Below are 22919 nucleotides of genomic sequence, written 5' to 3' on the forward strand. Positions count from 1 at the left end.
TTACAGTATTTAACCCCTTGCTGCCCTCATTAACACTATTTAACCCCCCTCACTGTCCCCATTAACAGTATTTAACCCCCTCACTGTCCCTATTCACAGTATTTAACCCCCTCCCTGTCCCCATTAACAGTATTTAACCCCCTTCCCGTCCCCATTAACAGTATTTAACCCCCTCCCCATTCCCATTAACACTATTTAACCCCCTCACTGCCCCCATTAACACTATTTAACCCCCTCCCTGTCCCCATTAACCGTATTTAACCCCCTCACTGTCCCCATTAACAGTATTTAAACCACTCACTGTCTCCATTAACAATATTTAACCCCCTCCCCGTTCCCATTAACCGTATTTAACCCCCTCACTGTCCCCATTAACAGTATTTAACCCCCTCACTGTCCCCATTCACAGTATTTAACCCCCTCCCCGTTCCCATTAACAGTATTTAACCCCCTCACTGTCCCCATTAACAGTATTTAACCCCCTCCCTGTCCCCATTCACAGTATTTAACCCCCTCACTGTCCCCATTAACACTATTTAACCCCCTCACTGTCCCCATTCACAGTATTTAACCCCCTCACTGTCCCCATTAACAGTATTTAACCCCCCCGTCCCCATTAACAGTATTTAACCCCCTCACTGTCCCCATTAACAGTATTTAACCCCCTCACTGTCCCCATTAACTGTATTTAACACCCTCGCTGTCCCCATTAACAGTATCTAACCCCCTCCCCGTTCCCATTAACAGTATTTAACCCCCTCCCCGTCCCCATTAACAGTATTTAACCCCCTCCCCGTCCCCATTAACAGTATTTAACCCCCTCCCCGTTCCCATTAACACTATTTAACCCCCTCACTGTCCCCATTAACAGTATTTAACCCCCTCGCTGTCCCCATTCACAGTATTTAACCCCCTCACTGTCCCCATTCACAGTATTTAACCCCCTCGCTGTCCCCATTAACTCTATTTAACCCCCTCACTGTCCCCATTAACAGTATTTAACCCCCTCCCCGTTCCCATTAACCGTATTTAACCCCCTCACTGTCCCCGTTAACCGTATTTAACCCCCTCACTGTCCCCAATAACAGTATTTAGCCCCTTTGCTGTCGCCATTAACAATATTTAACCCTTTGCTGTCCCCATTAACAATATGTAACCCCTGTGCTGTCCCCGACAGCGGGAGGTTAGGAGTAAGGGGTGGAGGGAGAGAAAGAGGAGGGGATGGAGGGAGAGGAGGAGGAGAGGACGGGAGGAGGGGAGAGGAGGAGAAGGAGGGGACGGGGTAGAGGAAGAGGAGTAGGAGGAGGGGTTGGTGGGGAGAGGAGGAGGACAGCATAGAAAGGGGAGGAGGAGGAGGAGGGGACGGTGCTGGGGGGGAGAGGAGGAGGAGGAGAAGACGGTGGATAGGAGGAGGAGGAGGAGGAGGGGGAGGGGTTGGTGGGGAGAGGCAGGAGGAGGAGGGGAGAGGAGGAGAAGGGACGGGGTTGGAGGAGGTGAGCTGGGGGAAAGGTGGAGGGGATGGGGGTAGATGACAAGAAGGAGGTGGAGGCGATGTTGAGGGAGGAGGAGGGTGAGGGGGATGGGGAGGAGGATGAGAGCTGGTGGAAGGAAAGGGAGAGTTTGGCAGGGAGGAGAAGGAGAGCGGTGGCAGATAGGAGTGGGAGAGCGAGGGCGGGGGGAGCGGAGAGTAGGGGTGGACCAGGGGCAGGTGGAGTAACAAGATGGGGACAGAGGAGGGAAATGAGGAAGGGCGAAGATGACAAGTGTGGGGAGTAGGAGTAGGGGGTATGGGACAGGAGAAAGGGAAGTTAGGAGGGGGAGAAGTGGACAGTGAGAGTGTGTGGAGGGAAGTGAGGGAGGTGTGGTGGGATCAGAGAGGGATGGGGCTGAGAAGTAGTGAGTTTGAAGCAGTGGGGAAATGGTGTGCAAGTGGGAGGAGAGAGGGAGGAGTGGGAAAGGGGAGAGGAAGGTTTTCCACTCACGACCCATCCCCAGTCCCCAGTCCCCAGTCCCCAGGCCCCAGGCCCTAGTCCCAATCCCTGGCCCAGTCCCCAGTCCCCAATGTCGAGGCCCCAGTCCCCAGTCCCCAGTCCCCAGTCCCGAGGCCCCAATCCCCAGTCCCTAGTTCCCAATCCTGAGGCCCCAGTCCCCAGTCCCCAATCCCGAGGCCCCAGTCCCCAGTCCCGGTCAATCCTACTCCCTGGGCCATGCAGCACCGAATGATTGATCAGAGCCACTGTGGGACGAGCCCGTCAATATCCAGCTGAGGATGAAACAAACATCCACTTACTTCATACTCTGCTTCCTCATTCTTCTCAGCAGCTTCATTTGTAATAACTGTTGGTTCTGGACTTGTTGAAATGCTGGAAGGTGTTGGATCAGAGGACTGCAGTGAAGTGATTGTGCTTGTTTCCTTCTCTTTCTGAGCCGGGCTCTCTTCCTGGGCATTCATCACAGCCACGAGTTTTGCCCTTTTCTCAGCCTGTGGATTGAAAAGGAGTGGGATGTTGGGGAAGAGAGGACATAACTTAAAATAGCTATAAGTTGTTGACATTTTCAACAAATTTCTGTACCGTCTCGGAGTATATATGCTTTATACTCTTTCTAAATTTTGTCATTGGGATGTACAGCATGGAACCCTTTCAAGTTTCATAACATCTGTCCTACAGAGGGAGACCAGAACTGCAAACAGTATTCCGAAAGGGACCAAACCAATGACCTGTAGAGACACAATGTGATCTCCTAACTCCTACACTCAATGCACTGACCAATAAAGGCAAGCGTACCAAACATCTTCTTCACTATTACATCTACCTGTGACTCCACTTTCAAGGAACTAAGAACCTGCAACACTCCCCAGGGCCTTATGATTAAGTGTATAAATCCTGCCCTGATTTACCTTTTTAAAGTGCAGTACCTCATATTTATTTAAATTAAATTCCAACTGCCACTCCTCGGCCCATTGGCCCATCTGATCAAGATCCTGTTGTACTCTGAGGTAACTTTCTTCCCTCTCCATTTCATCTCCAATTTGTCATTGAGATACATCATCTGCAAACTACCCTTCTCCCAGCCCCACATCCCCCCCGTTTATTTCTGGGCTCCCCTTCCTCTCCCCAGTCCTGAAAAAGGCTTTTGGCCCAAAACTTTGATTCTTTGCTCCTTGGAGGGTGTCTGACCTGCTGAGCTTTTCCAACCTCACACCTCTCCAGCTTCCAGAGTCTGTCTCCTAGTCACTGAAAAGCAACACTGCAAAGTCTCTTCTAAGGATGCCCACCTTGAAGAAGTGTTTTTTCCTTACTCCCTTCAAAGATAGCTCAGTGAGGCTCTCTCCCACTGAAAGCCCCTGGCTGTCTATTCTGCCCTGAAGCTCTTCTGTTACATTTTGAAGCAATCTCGAAACTATAGTCACATCTCTTTACTTAGGGTCTGTCTCACCTATCTGCTCCACCCATCCCACAGCTGAATCACAATACCCCCTGCCTACGTACATCTAATACCATTTCTCCTCCCCTTAGCCCAGCCCCAACCTCTCTCTTTATTTATTTCTGGACTCCCCTACCCCTCCCCAGTCCTGACAAAGGCTGTCAGCTTGAAACATTGACTTTACTGCTCCTCGGATGCTATCTGACCTGCTGTGCTTTTCCAGCCTCACAACTATAAACTCCATTTTAGATCAGTTCGGTTGCACAGAACCAGAAATCAAAAATGAAATATTCTGGATCATTATGACTTGTATTTGCGTAAATCAGCCTTGGAAAAAGTAAATTGCAACATTTTATGATGTAACAACATGAAAAATATTATTCTCTAACTAAGTGCTAATCTCTGAAAATGAGGCCATACTTGATTTTATTACTGTGCACTAACAACTGTTAAATTAGACTAATGAAATAATGGTCACGAAGAAGATCTTTATGCAACATGAAGCTTCCTATTAAGAAGAAAAATAATTAAATAATGTTGCCGTCTCTTGTGGAACAGTTGTAGTACTCCTACGCATGGACCGGGAGGCCAGGGTTCATGTCTTATCTGCTCCAGAGGTGTGTCAGAACATCTCTGAACAGGTTGATTGAGAAAATACGAGATAATGTTGTGAGAAATAGCTGTGGTTTGACTACAAACTTAGGTTTATTGAAAAATTCTGAGCAATTCAAAAAACAAAATGCACAGGACTGAGAGAACTCTACATGAAGCAATTATATGGAATAGTAACTTTCTTTAAATTTAGTTTAAGGCATTGGTTTCACAAAGGTATGTCAGGTGGAAATTTCACCTCTCACCCTCCTGAGGAAGGTTTCTTATCCTTAAGGATAACTTGTCCACTTCTGAACAAAAGCTGCCTGACTTGCTGTCTGGTACTATTGCTTTTTAGTCTTATTTATAAATTATTAGATTGAAGTCAATGGAAAACGTTTGACACTATACTCTAAAAATTTAGGTCATCATACTTTGTTACTCACATCTCATACTGATTGACATAACATGTCTCTTCCATTTTATTTTGACACTGTGTTATGATAGGTACGTTGATAGCTCATTTTGGCAATTCAACCGATGGTGGGGCTGTTGTTTTAAAGACTGAACAGAAGTAGAATTTCCATTTTAAGAGAAATATTTGTGTGGGCAATGGGAGTTAAATTATTTATATTTGTTTATATGACCATGTCATTAGCAGTTAGATTTAGCGTTTCTCTGTCCTAAGTTATTATGCCTGTCAGACTTACAATGATTTGTCATATGCCAAGGCAGTAGTGATTGCAGGGTTGGAGGTAGATTTTTGTCCTATGAAAATGCCTAAATCACTGTGCAAATTACATTCATGGTACCCCAAAATTCACTGCATGATGCTCCCTTTCGAATCAGCCATACATATTCAAGGGTTACAGGAAAAAACACAGGAAAGTGGATGTAGGGAGTGCTGGAACAGCCACGGTCAGACTGAATGGCTTGAGGGCCCAAATGCCTACTCCTGTTCCTATTTATTATTGTTTTGTATTAGAACATAGAACAATACAGCACAGAACAGGCCCTTTGGCCCTCGATGTTGCGCCGACCTGAGAACTAATCTAAGCCCCTCCTCCTACACTATCCCATCATCATCCATATGCTTATCCAAGGACTGTTTAAATGTCCCTAATGTGGCTGCGTTAACTACATTGGCAGGCAGGGCATTCCATGCCCTTACCACTCTCTGAGTAAAGAACCTGCCTCTGACATCTGTCTTAAATCTATCACCACTCAATTTGTCGCTATGCCCCCTTGTACAAGCTGAAGTCATCATCCTTGGAAAAAGACTCTCACTGTCCACCCTATCTAATCCTCTGATCATCTTGTATGTCTCTATTAAATCCCCTCTTAGCCTCCTTCTCTCCAATGAGAACAGACCCAAGTCCCTCAGCCTTTCTTCATACGGCCTGCTCTCCAGGCCAGGCAACATCCTGGTAAATCTCCTCTGCACCTTTTCCAATGCTTCGACATCCTTCCTGTAATGGGGCGACCAGAACTGCACACAATATTCCAAATGAGGCTGCACTGCTGTCTTGTACAGTTGCAGCATTACATCACGGCTCCGGAACTTAATCCCTCTACCAATAAAACCTAACACACCATAAGCCTTCTAAACAGCACTATCAACCTGGGAGGCAACTTTCAGGGATCTATGTACATGGACATCAAGATCCCTCTGCACATCCACACTACCAAGAATCTTTCCATTGATCCAGTATTCTGCCTTCCTATTATCCCTCCCAAAGTGAATCACCTCACATTTATCCGTATTAAACTCCATTTGCCACCTTTTGGCCCAATTCTGCAGTTTATCCAAGTCTCTCTGCAACACTCTTCCACATTGTCCACCACTCCACCGAATTTAGTGTCATCTGCAAACTTACTAACCCATCCACCAATGCCTGCATCCAAGTCATTTATAAAAATGACAAACAGCAGTGGTCCCAAAACAGATCCTTGAGGCACACGACCAGTGACCTGACTCCAGGCTGAATATTTTCCATCAACCCCCACTTGTTGCCTTCTTACAGAAAGCCCGTTTCTAATCCAAACTGCTAAATCTCTCTCAAACCCGCACCTCTGTATTTTCTCCAATAGCCTACCATGTGGAACATTATCAAAGGCTTTACTGAAGTCCATGCACACCACATCAACTGCCCTACCCTCATCCACATGCTTGGTCACCTTCTCAAAAAATTCAATGAGGTTTGTGAGACACGACCTGCCCTTGACGAACCCATGCTATCTCCAATCAAATTGTTGCTTGCTAGATAATTATAAATCCTATCTCTTATAATCCTTTCCAAAACGTTTCCTCCAACAGACGTAAGGCTCACAGGTCTGTAATTACCTAGGTCATCCCTACTTGAACAAGGGCACAACATTTGCAATCCTCCAGTCTTCTGGTACTAATCCTGCAGACGATGAGAACTCAAAGATCAAGGCCAAAGGCTCCGCCACCTCCTCTCTAGCTTCCCAGACAATCCTCGGAAAAATCCCATCCAGCCCAGGGGGTTTATCTACCTCCACACCTTCTAGAATTGATAACACCTCCTCCTTACTAACTTTAATCCTTTCAATTCCAGTAGTCTGTAACTCAGTCGTCCCCTCTACAATATTCTCCTGTTCCTCAGTGAAAACAGATGAGAAACGATCATTTAGCACCTCTCCGATCTCCACAGGGTCCACACACAACTTCCCACTTCTGTCTTTGACTGGCCCTATTCCTACCCTAGTCATCCTCTTATTCCTCACATACCTATAGAAATCTTTAGGGTTCTCCTTTATTCTACCTCCCAATGTCTGCTCATGTCCCCTCCTTGCTCTTCTTAACTCCCTCTTTAAATCCTTCCTAGCTAATCTGTAACTCTCCATCGCCTCATCTGAACCATCTGGTCTCATAGTCTCATAAGCCTCCCTGTTCCGCTTAACAAAAAATACAATTTCTTTAGTAAACCATGGTTCCCTTGCCTTATCGCTTCCTCCCTGCCTGACAGGGACATACCTATCAAGGACACACAATATCTGTTCCTTAAACCAGCTCCACATTTCGATTGTCCGCATCCCCTGCATTTCGATTGTCCCCATCCCCTGCATTTTGCTAACCCATTCTATGCCTCCGAAGTCTTGCCTAATCGCATTATAATTGCCCTTCCCCCATCTATAACTCTTGCCCTGTGGCATGTTCCTATCCCTTTCCATCACTCAACTAAACATAACCGAATTATGGTCACTCTCTCCAAAGTGCTCATCTACCACTAAATCAAACACCTGGCCTGGTTCATTACCAAGTACCAGATTCAGTGTGGCCTCCCTTCTTGTCGGCCCTTCGACATACTGAGTCAGGGAACCGTTGTGCACACACTGGACAAAAACTGATCCATCCGACCTACTAGAGTTATAGCATTTCTAGTCAATGTTAGGGAAGTTAAAGTCTCCCATAATGATCACCCTGTTCCTATCACTCCTACCCAGAATAGTTTTGCCGATCCTCTCCTCCACTTCCCTGGAACTTTGCGGAGGCCTATAAAAAACTCCCAGCTGTGTTACCTCTCCTCTCCTGTTTCTGACCTCAGCCCATACCACCTCAGTAGACGAGTCCTCATCAAAAGTTCTTTCAGCCACCGTTATACTGTCCTTGACCAACAAAGCCACACCTCCCCCTCTTTTACCACCTTCCCTGACCTGAATAAAAGATCTAAATCCTGGAACCTGCAACAACCATTCCTGACCCTGCTCTATCCATGTCTCCGAAATGGCCACAACATCGAAGTCCCAGGTACCTATCCAAGCTGCAAGCTCACCTACTTTATTCCGGATACTCCTGGCATTAAAGTAGACACACTTCAACCCAGCTTGCTGTCCGCCAGCACACTCCTGTGACAGTGAGGTCCTGTCCATGTCCTCCCTGTGCTCATCCTCCTGTGTACTAGGACTACACCTCAGTTTCCCATCCCCCTTCTGAGCTCGTTTACATCCACCCGAATAGCACTAGTGAATTTCCCACCCAGGATATTAGTGCCCCTCTGGTTCAAGTGGAGATCGTCCTGTGTGTAGAGGTCCCACCTTCCCCAGGATGAGCCCCAATTGTCCATGTACCTGAAGCCCTCCCCCCGCACCATCCCTGCAGCCACGTGTTCAGCTGAAATCTCTCTCTGTTCTTTGCCTCTCTATCATGTGGTGCAGGTAACAAACCAGATTAATTTAACCATGTTAAATTGGTAGTCTGGCTCACGGACAGAAGAAATACCAACACAGGTAGTTTGGGACAATTCCCTTGATTATCTGTTAGAGTTTCTGTGGAGTGCTATCAGCATTAAATTGGATCGTTTTGGTCCCCAACCTTGAGGAGGGATATAGTTGTATTGTAGATAGTTCAGGGGAGATTCACTAGATTGATTCCTCTGTACTCTCTAGAATTTAGAACAATGAGAGAAAATCTGATTGACTTTCATAAAATGCTAAAGGGTTTGACAAAGCAGATGCAGAAAAGATGTTTTCTCATATGGGGCAAGCTGGAATGAGAGGTCACAGTTGTAGGATAAGGGATGGGGGGAAAATAATTCTCTCCAAAGGTCATGATTCTGTGGAACTCACTACCCTAAAGTGTTGTGGACGCTGGGACATTGAACACATTTAAGGAGGAGATAGATATGTCGTTAGCAATGGGTTGAAGTATTGTGGAGAATGGGCACGTAAGTGGAGTGAGCCTGAGATGAGATCAGCCACAATTGTTTTGAAAGGTGCAGCAGGTTTAAGGGGCTGAATAGTCTCCTCTAGCTCCTAGTTCTGTGATAATGGGAACTGCAAATGCTGGAGAATCCAAGATAACAAAATGTGAGGCTGGATGAACACAGCAGGCCCAGCAGCATCTCAGGAGCACAAAAGCTGACGTTTCGGGCCTAGACCCTTCATCACCCTCACCCCTATCCCAGGCCCCAAGATGACTTTCCACATTAAGCAGAGGTTCACCTGCACATCTGCCAATGTGGTATACTGCATCCACTGTACCCGGTGTGGCTTCCTCTACATTGGGGAAACCAAGCGGAGGCTTGGGGACCGCTTTGCAGAACACCTCCGCTCGGTTCGCAATAAACAACTGCACCTCCCAGTCGCAAACCATTTCCACTTCCCCTCCCATTCTTTAGATGACATGTCCATCATGGGCCTCCTGCAGTGCCACAATGATGCCACCTGAAGGTTGCAGGAACAGCAACTCATATTCCGCTTGGGAACCCTGCAGCCTAATGGTATCAATGTGGACTTCTCGAGCTTCAAAATCTCCCTTTCCCCCACCGCATCCCTAAACCAGCCAAGTTCGTCCCCTCCCCCGACTGCACCACACAACCAGCCCAGCTCTTCCCCTCCACCCACTGCATCCCAAAACCAGTCCAACCTGTCTCTGTCTCCCTAACCTGTTCTTCCTCTCACCCATCCCTTCCTCCCACCCCAAGCCGCACCTCCATCTCTTACCTACTAACCTCATCCCACCTCCTTGACCTGCCCGTCTTCCCTGGACTGACCTATTCCCTCCCTACCTCCCCACCTATACTCTCCTCTCCACCTATCTTCCTTTCTCTCCATCTTCGGTCCGCCTCCCCCTCTCTCTCTATTTATTCCAGAACCCTCACCCCATCCCCCTCTCTGATGAAGGGTCTAGGCCCGAAACGTCAGCTTTTGTGCTCCTGAGATGCTGCTCTGCCTGCTGTGTTCATCCAGCCTCACATTTTATTATCTTAGCTCCTAGTTCTTATGTTTTTATGGGTAGCACTGCATATGGGTGTAAGGATAGCAACTGTGATTAGCCAGTACCTAATGACTGCACTACAGGCACTATACCAGTTTCATGCTGCCCGCTCATTTCAATGATCTCTGTATCCAGCCAGGACTAGCTGGAGTATTCATTGGGTGGGTACATTGACAGGAAGCCCAACTTGGGCACTACACTTAAATCTATTCTTCACAGTGTGAAAGATAATCTGCACCTTTTAAAGTGAAGGTGAAATATGGCTGAAGCAGGTTCATGTTCATGGTGTAAAAGGCTATGACTGAGAAAAAAAATAAGATTGGTACAATGGGAGAGCATGGGTCCCAGGGTTTTTGGACATTGCAGCAAAGATCCTTGTGGAGGAGTTGGAAAGAAAGTGAGTATTCAGGGTTTGAGTGAAGATGCTGGTTGTGGATGTTGGTGTGTTCACCAAGCTGGGAGGTTTGAGAGCAGATGTTTCATTCCCTTACTAGGTGACATCCTCAGTGCTGTGGAGCCTCCTGTGAAGTGCTGTTGTCCATACGGTCTGATTTACACTGTGTCTGGTATGTGCCGGTTCTGGCTGTACCTTGTATGGATTGGAGTATCGGGTCTAGTTCAATGGTTCAATAGTTTTGGTGAAATTCTGTCTAAATGATAGCTTGTACTATCAATCACAAATAACGCACAAATTATCAATACTGACAAAAATTTTAATTTATGGAACAGTTCTGTGCACTTTTCTAATGTTTGCTAAAGAGCAAATGATCTTCCACGTAATAAGTAGATTTACTGACCTACACACCAAATATTGAGCCTCATACCAGCAGCAAAAATTAAGACTTTAGAAAAGCAGATCAGTGAGCCTCCCAGAGTAACAACCCCATTCAAAATCCTACTGTACCTACAGTACAGTCAAAAGAAAAGGAATTATATTATAGGGGAAGAAGTTCTGGAGACATATGACTCAAAAATGAATCTAACTGAAACAGAACAAATATTCAGCAGGACACTTTCAGTTATTGTAGCATTAAGTTAGTATGTTTCAAATTACCCTTAAGTACTTCTGAAAGTACGAAAGTACGTATTTGCGAATTGTCTGGTCAGGATGCAAAACAATACTTTCCACTATATCTCGGTACATGTGATAATAAAAAGTCGAAACACTTTTCAGATGGTGCGCACTACATGGTTAGTGTTATGTAGTAGTGATGTAAAACACTGCAAAATAAACTTTCCTACAAACATTCTCAACTTAGTCCATGTAATTCAATAATAAATAAATGTGGCATTCAATTGTGAGATCTTGCAATAATGTTTTCACAAAAAAATTGACTAACAAAAATGATAGTTAGCCACTAGGTGGAGATAAAGTTACATATGTTGAATGATGAGCCAATTAAAAAGTATTGTTGGAATCCTGAAATATTTTGAAAACGGGTGTAAAATATTGGGTTGATTATTGCAAGGGATATCTTTAAAATTTTAAGTTTACTTGTTTGAACAAAGGCAAATTACTCTGGATGCTAAAAATCTGAAACAAGAGAACTCTGGAGAAACGCAGCAGGTTTGGCTGAATCTGAAGAAGATTTAACTCTGTTTCTCTCTCTTGTCAGACCTGTAGAGTGTCTCCAACATTCTCTGTGTTTATTGAAGTTTATATATGCTGGCCCAGAACTCAAGACATGCTCACAACCTTGCAGAGAAGTGGGAATGGGTGTCTGTAGGGAAGGGGGGTGGGTGGGGAGAGAGAGACGGTGTTGGAGGCGATGTGGTGGTGAGTTGAGGAAATCAAGACAGAAAAGTGACCGATGTTGGAACAAGTTCAAACATTAAACTGTAACTATGTTTTTCCTCTCAATCCTCTGGTTATCTGATATACAGTGTATTGTGATTGGAACAGTGAGGAAGTCTTTGCATTTCCTGATCAGTCTCCTGGCTGTTGGAGAGGGAATGGAATGGAGAATGAAGGAGGGTGGGGAACACAAACAGTATATGTGTTCAAAATACATCAAATCTGTAATCACTTTGTGTGCTTAGTTTTGCTATTTGTTGATTTATTTCCTGAAAGCCAGATAGAATATTCCAGGAAGATTTGGTGTTTTCACTCACAGTTGCTACATAAATAATGCAAAAAACACTGTCGTATAAAGAATGATTTTACATATTTGAGCAGCTAAGTATTCTTCTGGTTCTTGTGAAAAATAAAATCGTAACTACATCTGCCTTCACCATTTCAAGTGACACCAAATGTACAAATTAAATTAAGCAGCTCTCCATTTCCCCCAGCAAAGGAAATCTTCACTAACTTTCACTTATTGCTACAGAGAGTGGTCTGAGAAATCTTCATTAACAGCATGGCATTTAGAAAGTGATCATGCGTTTAACAGCATAGCATCACCAAAATTCATCACTTCATTAAACATCCTTGGAAACAGTCCTCAAGATTACCGAACTAAAAGGCCACATTGAGTTAGCAGTGTGAATTTTGAGGATAAAAATTAATGTAATGTCAGCATCATGTACAGAAGACTCTACATTGTAAATGGCCAATACCTTACCCAATCAGAGAGTACTTGGTGCCCTCAATGGAAGGTGGCAATGTAGAAAAGTATTTCACTCACTGACAAACACATCTTACCTTGAAATTTCCTCAATCTCCTGAAAGCTCATGAGAAAGAACTATCTGTTCTACTGATGACTTCGTTTGTGCAGCCTTAATTTTTTCCCTTGTCTCTTTTTCACCTCGTGAGTTTTCTTTCCTCATTGCTGATGACACTAATTCATTACTGAGCTATATCTATTTGAGAGTCTAGCCCGTGAGCATCGGCAGGATTTTGTGACAATGGCAGTGGAAAGTGACAACATCAACAAAGCTGTAACTTTAAAACATCCCCAGCGGACGTCTCTGGTTTGTGATTAGAAGTGGGAGCCACAATTCATTCTATCTTCCTCAATGGTCATTATAGCCAATTGTAGTTCCCTTTATCACAGTCTGAATGGGATCACCTAACTCTTCACTGATAGTGGATTGAACCTTTCCTCTTTCTACAGATCAGCCTGGCTCTACTTTACTAAGCCACCTGGGGAAACTGCTTCCACCTGTCTAATCAGACAATACAAAACTACCTAAAGCATTCATTCTCCAAACCCAACCAAATTCCAACATGTTATTGGTCAGACTAGCACTCCCTGGGAGCACTGTTCAGGAAATTGCCAGCCAGCACTGCTTAGGTAATGGATTTGATTTCTTGATTAAAATTTCCTACAAGAGACACTCAATAACTTGAGAGTTTCTGGTAAGGGAATTAGCATATTGGTTCCTAACCATTACCTGCTGCTATTATGTTCAATCATTCAATTAGTGGCAGAAAGATGATAAGCTTAGCATCAAGATTATAACACCATTAAGGTACCCCTGGGCAACATACCCCAATCAGAAATGCTCTGTGATATTCACTGGAATTTCTCGGATTACTCTATGCACCCCTGCCTTATGTGCTGGGGGACAAAATTATTTACTAAAACATGTAACCCAGTAGTGTAATGGTTTAGACACTGTACCTCAGTTTGCAGGAGGGGGTAAAGATTCCCACTTCGGGGAAAATATGATATTCTTTCCATATCACCCCATGGTAGGAGTGCTTCCTCTTGGCTAAGCAATGTAGTGGTATTCAAGTGAGAAGCATCAGTGGGGTCTGTAGCCTTTTTACTCACCCTCATAGTGGGAGAAGTATACATGGAGGTGAGAGACTGAAGTAAAGGAATAAGAAGACAAAAACAAGAAAAATTTAAGTAAATGAAAAGAACATCGTCACGGAACGGGGACAACATTAATAAATTCTTGCTGTTTCTTACCTACAATTATAGACAAAAATAAACTGGCACAAGTAGAAATTGTATCATTGAGACATCACCTTTTGGAGCTGAAATGCTCTGCAGGAAGCAAACAGCCAGCTGACCTATCTTCGCCTCACTTAAGTCTGACCTTCGGAGAAACCGCCTCTATGTTCTTTTAAAATTCTGAACCATTGTGTAATGTGCCACTTCAGCTGATCTTTTACTCATTAAATAAGTCATCTGGTTAGGACATGGAATGGAAGAGAATTTTCCAACACTTCTGAAATGTTGTTGCACCATTTAATAGGAAGATGTTTAATGCTTTGGGTTACTGTCTTTTGAGCTTTGAGATGAAGCGTGTACTAATGTGAAGGTTTCCCTGGCGATGAGAGCTGGGCGGGAGTGATGGAGGGCAGAGATTGAAATAATTAAATGAAATAGCTGGTGCTTTGTGTACATGGAGCTTGTCTAATGTTAGTTCATAGTGAAACCTCACAATTGCAAACCACAATAATGTAATACATCACCTTTTTATTACTAATCCATCCTTCTTATCGGGGATCATTCCTGGTTATCAAAATGGTGCTGTCATAATCAATTGTTTGGTTGATGTACTTTCTTCCAGAACAGAGATTGGTGAGGTGTGTAATCACTAAAGGCTACGCTAAGACATGCAGCTTAGCTTAATAATTGTTTTGATCACATTTAAGAATGCTTACACTTATAAAGCTACAACATATAGAACATTGTCTTTGTCACATGAACAATCACATCTGTGTACTGACTCCCTCAGTAAAACAGAAATCATACCATAGGTCCCAGGTGAAGATACAATCTTTGCATGACTTCTAACGTAAAGATTTGGCAACTTTAGATATTCAACTTTATATTGAAATTTAAAAAAAACTTCTTTCTAATGTAAAATATCTTTTGGTAGAATACTTACTGCCTTTCCAGAAGGGCAGTAATAAGATACACGTTTTACAATGTGATTTCTCTTATAGTAACCATAAACATGCTGAAAAGCAACACATTTGTATTATACAAGCTTATCACTGCCACAGAATGAACTAAGCCACATATAAAACTATTTTTTCTATAAACAGACTTGTGGGCAGTTTGTCCAACTAACAACAAAATTAAATTTCTATTTTGGGTGCATGTGCTTTCAAGGGTGTCCATGCTTGTGAATACAACATCAATAATGGTTTGAACACATGACCTATGTGGGTGAAATCCATCACAATAAATCTGAACAGAATTAAACAATTATGTTCAAACTTCGACTCAATACACAGGCTTCAGTCAGAATGATCAATGTAAATGTTTCCTGTATTTACATGGTGCATGGATCTCAGGAAGTCATGATATGCACAACAAATTGATTAGGCTACCTGAAGCAGCATAAACTTGGAATATTTACCCAAATAGGTTACCATATGTTTGGAAAGAACCTGGAAACAAACTGCCATAATGTGATTCTGAAACCACAGAACTGATCCAATTACAACCACTCTTTCCTTCTTATCTGGTCTCCTCCCATTTACATCTGTACTCCACCTCATTAACAGCTTCCAATTTCCTGCCCGAGCAATGTCATTTGAATTATGGACTCCTATACCCAACCAATATCTTGCCCAGTCATCTCTTCTTCATTCCAGACTCTTAATACGTCAACAACACCATCCCCATCCAGCTTCCTCCACCTGGCTGAACCTGTTCTCACATTGAATAACTTTGTCATCACTCTGCAGAATGGTGTTGCTACAGGAACCCACGTGGATCCCAGCTATGTTTGATATTTTGTGTGATACGTGGAAGGTTCTTTGTTCCAATCCGACTCAAGTTGCCAATCTCACTCTAGTACATTGATTATCACTCATTTCCTCATCTCAATCTGAGCTGAAAATAATCATCAACTATGTTTCAAATTTCCATTCTTCCCTTCCAATGACATGGTTCTTTACATGGTTGACAAGTATTCACTAAAATCCCACTTATTCCTTTACCTACCTTAACTCTATTTTCCCCTCCCCTGCTTCCTGTAATGATCCTTTTCTGTTCTTTCAGTATCTTGGTTTCAGTCACATCTGTTCTGATGTACCAGATTGCTTACCACTGCTTCACATGTGTTTCCCTTTATCTCAAGTGAAGATTCCATTCTACTATGATTGGCAAGATGCACAATTGTGTTTGTTCTATTTTACACAGTTCTTTTTCACATAAAATAGTCATTTACCACAACTCTCTGTTTTCTACACCTTAGCCAGTTTTGTAGCTTTTATCCTTTAGATGCCAATTTTACTGAAAAGTCTATTATGTGCGATTTTATCAAACAACTTCTGGACGTCCTTTTACATCAGCTGCACTCTCTTCACCAATCTCCTCCAATACCACATCAAAAAACTCAAACAAGTCAGTTGATTGCAAAAACAGAAATTGCTGGAGAAACTCAGCAAGTCTGGCAGCTTCCCTGCAGAGAGAGAGAGCAGAGTTAACAGTTCAGGTCCAGTTATCCTTCCTCTGAGCTGAAAGAGTTTGAAATATTAATTCTGTTTCTCTGTCCACAGATGCTGCCAAACCTGCTGAGTTTCTCCAGCACTCTGCTTTAATTTCAGATTTCCAGCATCCATAGTTTCCATTTATTTTAGTCAAGGATAGTTTGCCTCGAACAAATCCATGCTGATTCTCTTTAATAATCCATTTTTGTTGAAGTGACTGATGATTTTCTCCAGGAATATCACTTGAAGAAGCTTCCTCACCTCTGATGTTAGCCGACAAAACAGTTTGCTGTTTGAATCCCTTGGAAAGCTTTTCGTTGAATGGGTGTTCTGTTGAAGTATGGGTATACAGGAAATACAATGAATGAACTATAAGATACTCATAAAGTTTACCAATAGTTTACAGTGAATGTGGTTTGGCACTTATTCATACACAATTTTGTTGTCCACACAGAATCTGCCTTGTTCTGGTTTTTCTTTCCTGCTTTTATTTTATTACTATACATCTGTTGCAAAAGCTGCTATTAATTTAAAATCAATCTGCAACATTTACAACAGTCTAACTTTTATCCAGGTGTGATTTTTAAATGCACATATTCCTTCAATTTGACAGTTTTTCTTTAATTTCTTACTTACATCCCTGTTGAACAAGTTCCTGCATGCAGACAGGAACGAAGCCAGAAGCATTTTTAAATTGTCCAACCTTAGAAAACAGATGACCCAATCTCCCAGATGTTATCAGTAGAATCACTGGCCTATTCAGGACTATTCATTGGAGGGGTCTGGAGATGCACTGGTTGTGTCCCTCCCTCTGAACTAGCAGCCTGAGCTCAATCCCACCTATTGCAAAGCTGTACAATAAACCTCTGAGCAAGTTGTCTCGAATTTATTTCTCTGGCACAGTGGAGGTGTCTGTGCCTCAGGACCAGAAGAGCTGGGTTCACGTTCCACCTGCTTCAAACATGCATCATAACATATCCAAATAGGCTGATTAACACTCATTCAGAACAATTCATTGGATGGTTCTACAGCACAGTGGTAGTGTCTCTACCTCTGGACTGGCAGGTCCAGGTTCAAGTCCCACCTATTCCAGAGGTGTACAATAGCATCTTTGAACAGGATGATAAGAAAATATTCAGGACAATTCAAAACTTGACTGGGGCCGACTTTGCAGTATTCATTAAGCAATATCCTCAATATAACACGGTTGTGAGACCAGTTAGTATGTTATTATCTTTCTGCATAATATATTTATTTATTGCAAAGGTAGACATGTAAGAGGACACCTGGGCAGCAGCATGGAAATGTTCAACTTTATAGCACCAGTATCTTTTTCCTGGTTAAATAGCAAAATTGCTGAATAAAAATGTGCGTTTGAAGCAGATTGACATACTTGCTTAGTGGGACAGTTATCAGAGTAGTTAGCTGGTAAACTCCAGTAAACATTAACTCAGGGTACTTGCCTGGAGAACTCTTCCCAATGCAGATCTGTATATTAATTGGTGACTAAATTAACTACTGTTAGCAGAAACTGAAACTGAATTGAAACTGAAACTGGGGCAGAATTAGACTGAAACAAAAATACTTCATTATTTTTGAATGGACAATTTATAAAGCTGATGGCAGAGGCTAAACAAACTCATCATTAGGGTCCACAACAGAGAAGGTGCTATTATGAGTTCAGAAATTAACAATCAACAGGGCAATCATTTCGAGGCTGTTTCAGCTCGACAACAATCTGTAGTATATCACAGATTGAAACTGCTACTAAAGGCTGAAGGCTACTCCGTACAAAATGTTGTTGGCATAAATTCATAGATTTTTATAGCACTGAACGGGGCCATTCAACACATTGTGTCTCAACTGGCTCCTGAAAGAGCTACCCAGCTGGTCCCATTCTCCAGCCCTATCCTCTGTGACCCTCTCACTTCATTCCTTCTGAATATATATCCAGCTCTCTTTCGAAACCTCCTATGGAATCCGCCACTACCACTCTCCCAGGCAACACATTCCAAATCCTAACAACTCTCTGAGTTAAGAAATTTCTCCTCATTTCACTCCTAGTTTTCTTGCTGACAATCTGTAATGGTGACCCCTAGGTACTAGCATACCAACTGAAGGAAACAAAATATCCCTTTTTTACCCCTGTCAATGAGGTCACCTTGTAATCTTCTCTCCTCCAAGGAAAGTAACCCAATTTTTTTTTAACATCCTTCCTTATATAAGGTGCGTGGAAATGAACACAATATTCAAAATGCGACCTGGCCAATGGCTTGTAGAGGTGTAGCATCACTTCTTTGCTTTTATACTCTATGCCTCTTATGTGAAACACAAGGGTCGTACAAGCCTCTTGACTGCTTCAACTTGCCTGGTCACCTTCAGAGAATCATATATGTGAACTTCAAGGTCTCTCTGCTCTTGCCCTCTACTTCAGAAAGTTATACCATTGAGCCTCTATTGACTCTCCACGTTTCTTCTACCAAAATGTGTTACCTCAGATTTATCTGCATTAGGACTCATCTACCAGGTGTCTGCCATTTGGCCAACTTGTCAATGTCCCTCCGAAGTCACTCAGCATCATCTTGACAATTCACTTTTCTCCCTCGTTTAGTTGATCTGCAAATTTAGAGATTGTGCCCTCAACACCCGTATCCAAATCATTTGTATAAATCAGAAAATTCAAGAATCCCAACACCAATCCCTGGGGATAGGTACTGTTAAATCATCTCCAATCTGAGAAATGAGCATCTATACCTACTCTCCCTTTCTTATATTTTAGCCAACATTTGCCTATCTTTTAGCCAGCTTAGCCAGACTTGAATTCCTGACAGTTCCACCAATGAGTTGTGAAGTAGGGTCACTGGACTCAAAATGTTAGTTCTGTTTCTCTCTGCACAGATGCTGTCAGATCTGCTGAGTTTCTCCAGCACTTTCTGCTTTTGTTTTAGTTCTACCATGATGTGCTCGAACAAGTCCAGGAAAAGTAAAGTTCTTATATTCTCACAATGCCTGCAGAAAACAAGTATGCTATACCTGGTTCAGGAGGTTTTATCCAAATTCTAATTATCTTTTCATCAAATAGTACTGTGCAGGAAAATATGTGACAGATAACATTTTGGGAACCTAGCTCCCAGCTGTTTTGAGTAGAATATCTGGTCTATTTCAGGACCATTCAAAAATTTATTGGAGCAGATCGCATTTGGGCAGTGAACCATAATTTAAATTGAAATGTTGTCAGACTATTCCCCGTTCCCAGTGTAAAGAAGGCACAGGGCAGATGGAAACTGTCTCTAATGAGTCATGATGAGGAAAAGCACAATGTAAAATTGGGGGGATGTTTTTTGGGAGTCAATTAACCTCCTCAAGAGTAAATGGGTGATGATATATTTTCGTTTGAAGTGTTTATGCTTCAAATCATTTGCCTTTTTTGATTAACTTATGACATTGCTTTTATTCCTCGTGGCTTGTTCTCACAGCTGTTGCTAATCGGTACTACAATACAGTCTCTTCCAAAGAAAATTATGTTGTTGAGCTTTGGTAGGACTTTGAGGAAGCACAGAGGCCATAACTTTCCAGAGACCTCCTCAAAATTAAATTAATATTTCTGTTTTCTCTCACTCATTTGACACGGTCCATGCTCTGTCAGAGGATATTAACCGATATTTATATTGTTCATTTGAGAACTGACTAAATTTCTTTCTGGCTTCTTAGGTGCTGTCTGGATAAACTAACATGAAAGAACAGAATGAACGTGGCTCAATCAGTCACAGGAAATGTGGTGGGATGATATATGCAATGTTGGGATGAAATCCTCTTCTGATTGAGCCAATAGCCGGAGTGTTGGATGGAGAGCAAAGGGACCTGAATCCCACTCAGCAGACTGACAGAGACAGCCTCCTGTAATCAAATGTGGCTGCAAGGCCTGGTATAGGAATTCATTGCACTACAGACAAGAACTTACAACTCAGCCATAGGACAACCCAAGGAATTAATGAAAAGGAGCAAAACACATGCAGCCTACAGGAGTATTCATAACAAACCTGAGAGTCGTAATTTCTTTGTGGTTTTCACCGTAAGAACGCGAGGTCGAAAATTCCTCTGAATGACAGATTTAGTACAAAATCAGCAAAAGAAAATGTCATGAAGATGTAAAATCAAATATTAAATTGTAATTTAATCGGCTGTTTCCATACATTGGGCTTTATTAAATGGCAGTTTCTAACTGAAAGAAAAACAGTGTCTGAAATGTAAGATGACCAAGACTAACTTGGATCACTGTGTTAGTCATATGCCGTTTTCTTGGGAAGGAGATGAAAAGACACCGACAGAGACAATGGATTTCTGTTCATAGCCTCAGTCGTCAAGGAAGATTGAGTTATTCAGAAGCTAATTGCCTGGACAATAAAAATTAATTACCTCAGTTACAAATGGCTAAAGAGAAGCTATGTGAGACACAGCTGGACCTCCATATTCTTTGGGATGTATAAGCAACTAGGAGACAGGTCACATGACGACCTTTTGCAGTGGATATGTGAATTGTGATCTAGGCTGCTTTGAGAGTGTCGCTCTCGCCATCTCTCTTCTTAATGTCCCATCTATGTTCTGAACCCTACATTTCTAAGAAAAAGCATCTACATAGATACAGAGAAAACAGAAGCAGGAGTTGGCCATTCATCCTTTCAGGCCTGCTCTGCCATGGAATAGTATCATGATTGATCATTCAACTCAGTACCCTGCTCCCGCTTTCTCTCCATATGCTATAATCCCTTTGTCCTCATTTTCTCTCATTATGAAGAACATACCAGTCCCCTTCTTCACTGCCGGTTGCACCTGCAAAGCTTACTTTCATTGACTGGTGTACAAGGACACCCAGGTCATGTTGCCCCTCCCTCCTTCCCAATCTATCACCATTCAAATAATAACCTGACTTCCTGTTTTTGTTCCTGAAGTGAATAATCTCACACTTTCCGTATTATATTTAACCTCCCACTCATTTTCCCCTCACTCAACTTGTCCATATCACACTGCAGCATCTCTGCATCTTTGTCACTGTTCACCCTGCAACCCAGCTTGTGTCATCTGCAGGCTTGGAGATATTATATTTAAATAAAGTAGGTAAAATAAAGGAAAGTAAAATAAAATGACTTTTTTCTAAAGGTAAGTGGATCTGAAGCATTAATTATGTTTTCTCTCCTCAGATGCTGCCAAACCTCCTGAGTTTCTCCAGTAATTTATATTTTCTTGTTTCAGATATTAGATATTATTTCTGATGTGGCGATGTTGGTGTTGGACTGGGATGGAAAAGGTGAAAAAGTCATATGACACCAGATTATAGTCCAACATGTTTATTTGAAAACACAAGCTTTCACAGCTCTGCTCCTTCGTCAGGTGGACCGTGGAAAAGAAGGTATACCAACATAGAATTTCTCAAAAGGTAACAACCCTAAAAGTAGCTCACTGCCCACCTCCTGCTGAACCTTTAGTCAGTTAGAAAGGAATTGCAGGTTTCTATTGATTAAAATACAAATCTCAGAATTTCTTTCATGCCATTGTCCTGAGATAGTTAAACATTTCATCAGTGTATACAAGAAGTGACATCTTAGGTCAGACAATGCATTTTAGGTGTGAGGACTTGTGTAGAATCTGTCTGTGTTTTAAGCAGGAGTCAGGCTGGTTGTATTTTTTTAAACAAAATAGGAATCTGTGTATGTGCACGTGTGCGTAGGTGTGAGACAGAAAGAATTACAGTGTGTGAGAGGGAGTGTGAGTGTATAGTCCGGTGGGGTCACATGCAGCATAACATGATCCCAAGATCCCGGTTGAGGCTGTCCTCATGGGCACCAGACTTGGCTATCAGCCTCTTATCAGCTTAGATGAGGAGGAATATGATGGACACCTGAAGGTGCTGGAGGACGCCCTCATAAAAACGGGTTGCAATGCTGAACTCATCGATCGCCAGTTCCAACGTGCCACAGCAAAAAACCAGAATGACTTCCCCAGAGGACAGATATCGGATATGTTCAATAGGATACCCTTTGTCATCGAAGTACTTCCTGGGAGCAAAGAAACTACACCATGTTCTTCACAGCCTTCAATATATTATCAATGACAACGAGCATCTCGCCAAGATCTCTACACCCCCACTTCTCACCTTCAAACAACCACCAAAGCTTAAACAGACCATTGTTCACAGCAAACTACCCAGCCTTCAGGACAACATCAACCACAACACTGTACAACTCTGTCATGGCAACCTCTACAAGACAGATCAGATCATCAACATGGATACTACCATCACACGTGGGAACACCACCCACCACGTACATGGCAGATACTCATGTGACTTGTCTATCTCATACGCTGCAGGCAAGGATGCCCCGATACATGGCATATTGGTGAGACCATGCAGACGCTACAATAACAGATGAATGGACACTGCACAACAATTGCCAGACAGGAATGTTCTCTCCCAGTGTGGGACACTTCAGCAGTCAAGAACATTCAGCCACGGATCTTTGGGTAAACATCCTCCAAGGTGGACTTTGGGATATATAACAATGCAGAGTCGCCGAGCAGAGGCTGTTAGCCAAGTTCAGTAATCATGAGGGCGGCCTCAACCAGGATCTTTGGATCATATTGTGCTACAGATGACCTGACCACATTGTATACTCTCACACACACACTCTCACACAAACCCTCTCTCACAACACATGCTCTCTCTCAAGCACACACACACAAATCTACGGACTGAATTACTTCATCTAAAATGTTTGTCTATTTGTAATACATTCTATTTTGTTCAAAAAAAGCCTGCGTCTAGG

General features: G+C 42.8%; 1 protein-coding gene across 9 annotated transcripts in view; it reads right to left on the bottom strand.

The window, feature by feature from the left end:
• dnmt3ab (DNA (cytosine-5-)-methyltransferase 3 alpha b) overlaps positions 1-22919 on the bottom strand; it is a 540511-nt gene that overhangs the window by 159559 nt on the left and 358033 nt on the right. For 4 of the 9 annotated variants that reach the window (XM_059645666.1, XM_059645668.1, XM_059645669.1 and 1 more), the window contains exons 8-10: positions 16360-16428; positions 13322-13510; positions 2291-2482 (exon numbers count right to left, since the gene is read on the bottom strand). In XM_059645666.1, the coding sequence (XP_059501649.1) occupies positions 2291-2482; positions 13322-13510; positions 16360-16428 (450 nt within the window). The remainder of the gene's footprint in view (positions 1-2290; positions 2483-13321; positions 13511-16359; positions 16429-22919) is intronic. The other 5 variants (XM_059645671.1, XM_059645673.1, XM_059645672.1 and 2 more) reach the window with 2 other exon arrangements.

Source organism: Stegostoma tigrinum, chromosome 4 (assembly GCF_030684315.1).
Source record: "Stegostoma tigrinum isolate sSteTig4 chromosome 4, sSteTig4.hap1, whole genome shotgun sequence".
NCBI lineage: Eukaryota > Metazoa > Chordata > Chondrichthyes > Orectolobiformes > Stegostomatidae > Stegostoma > Stegostoma tigrinum.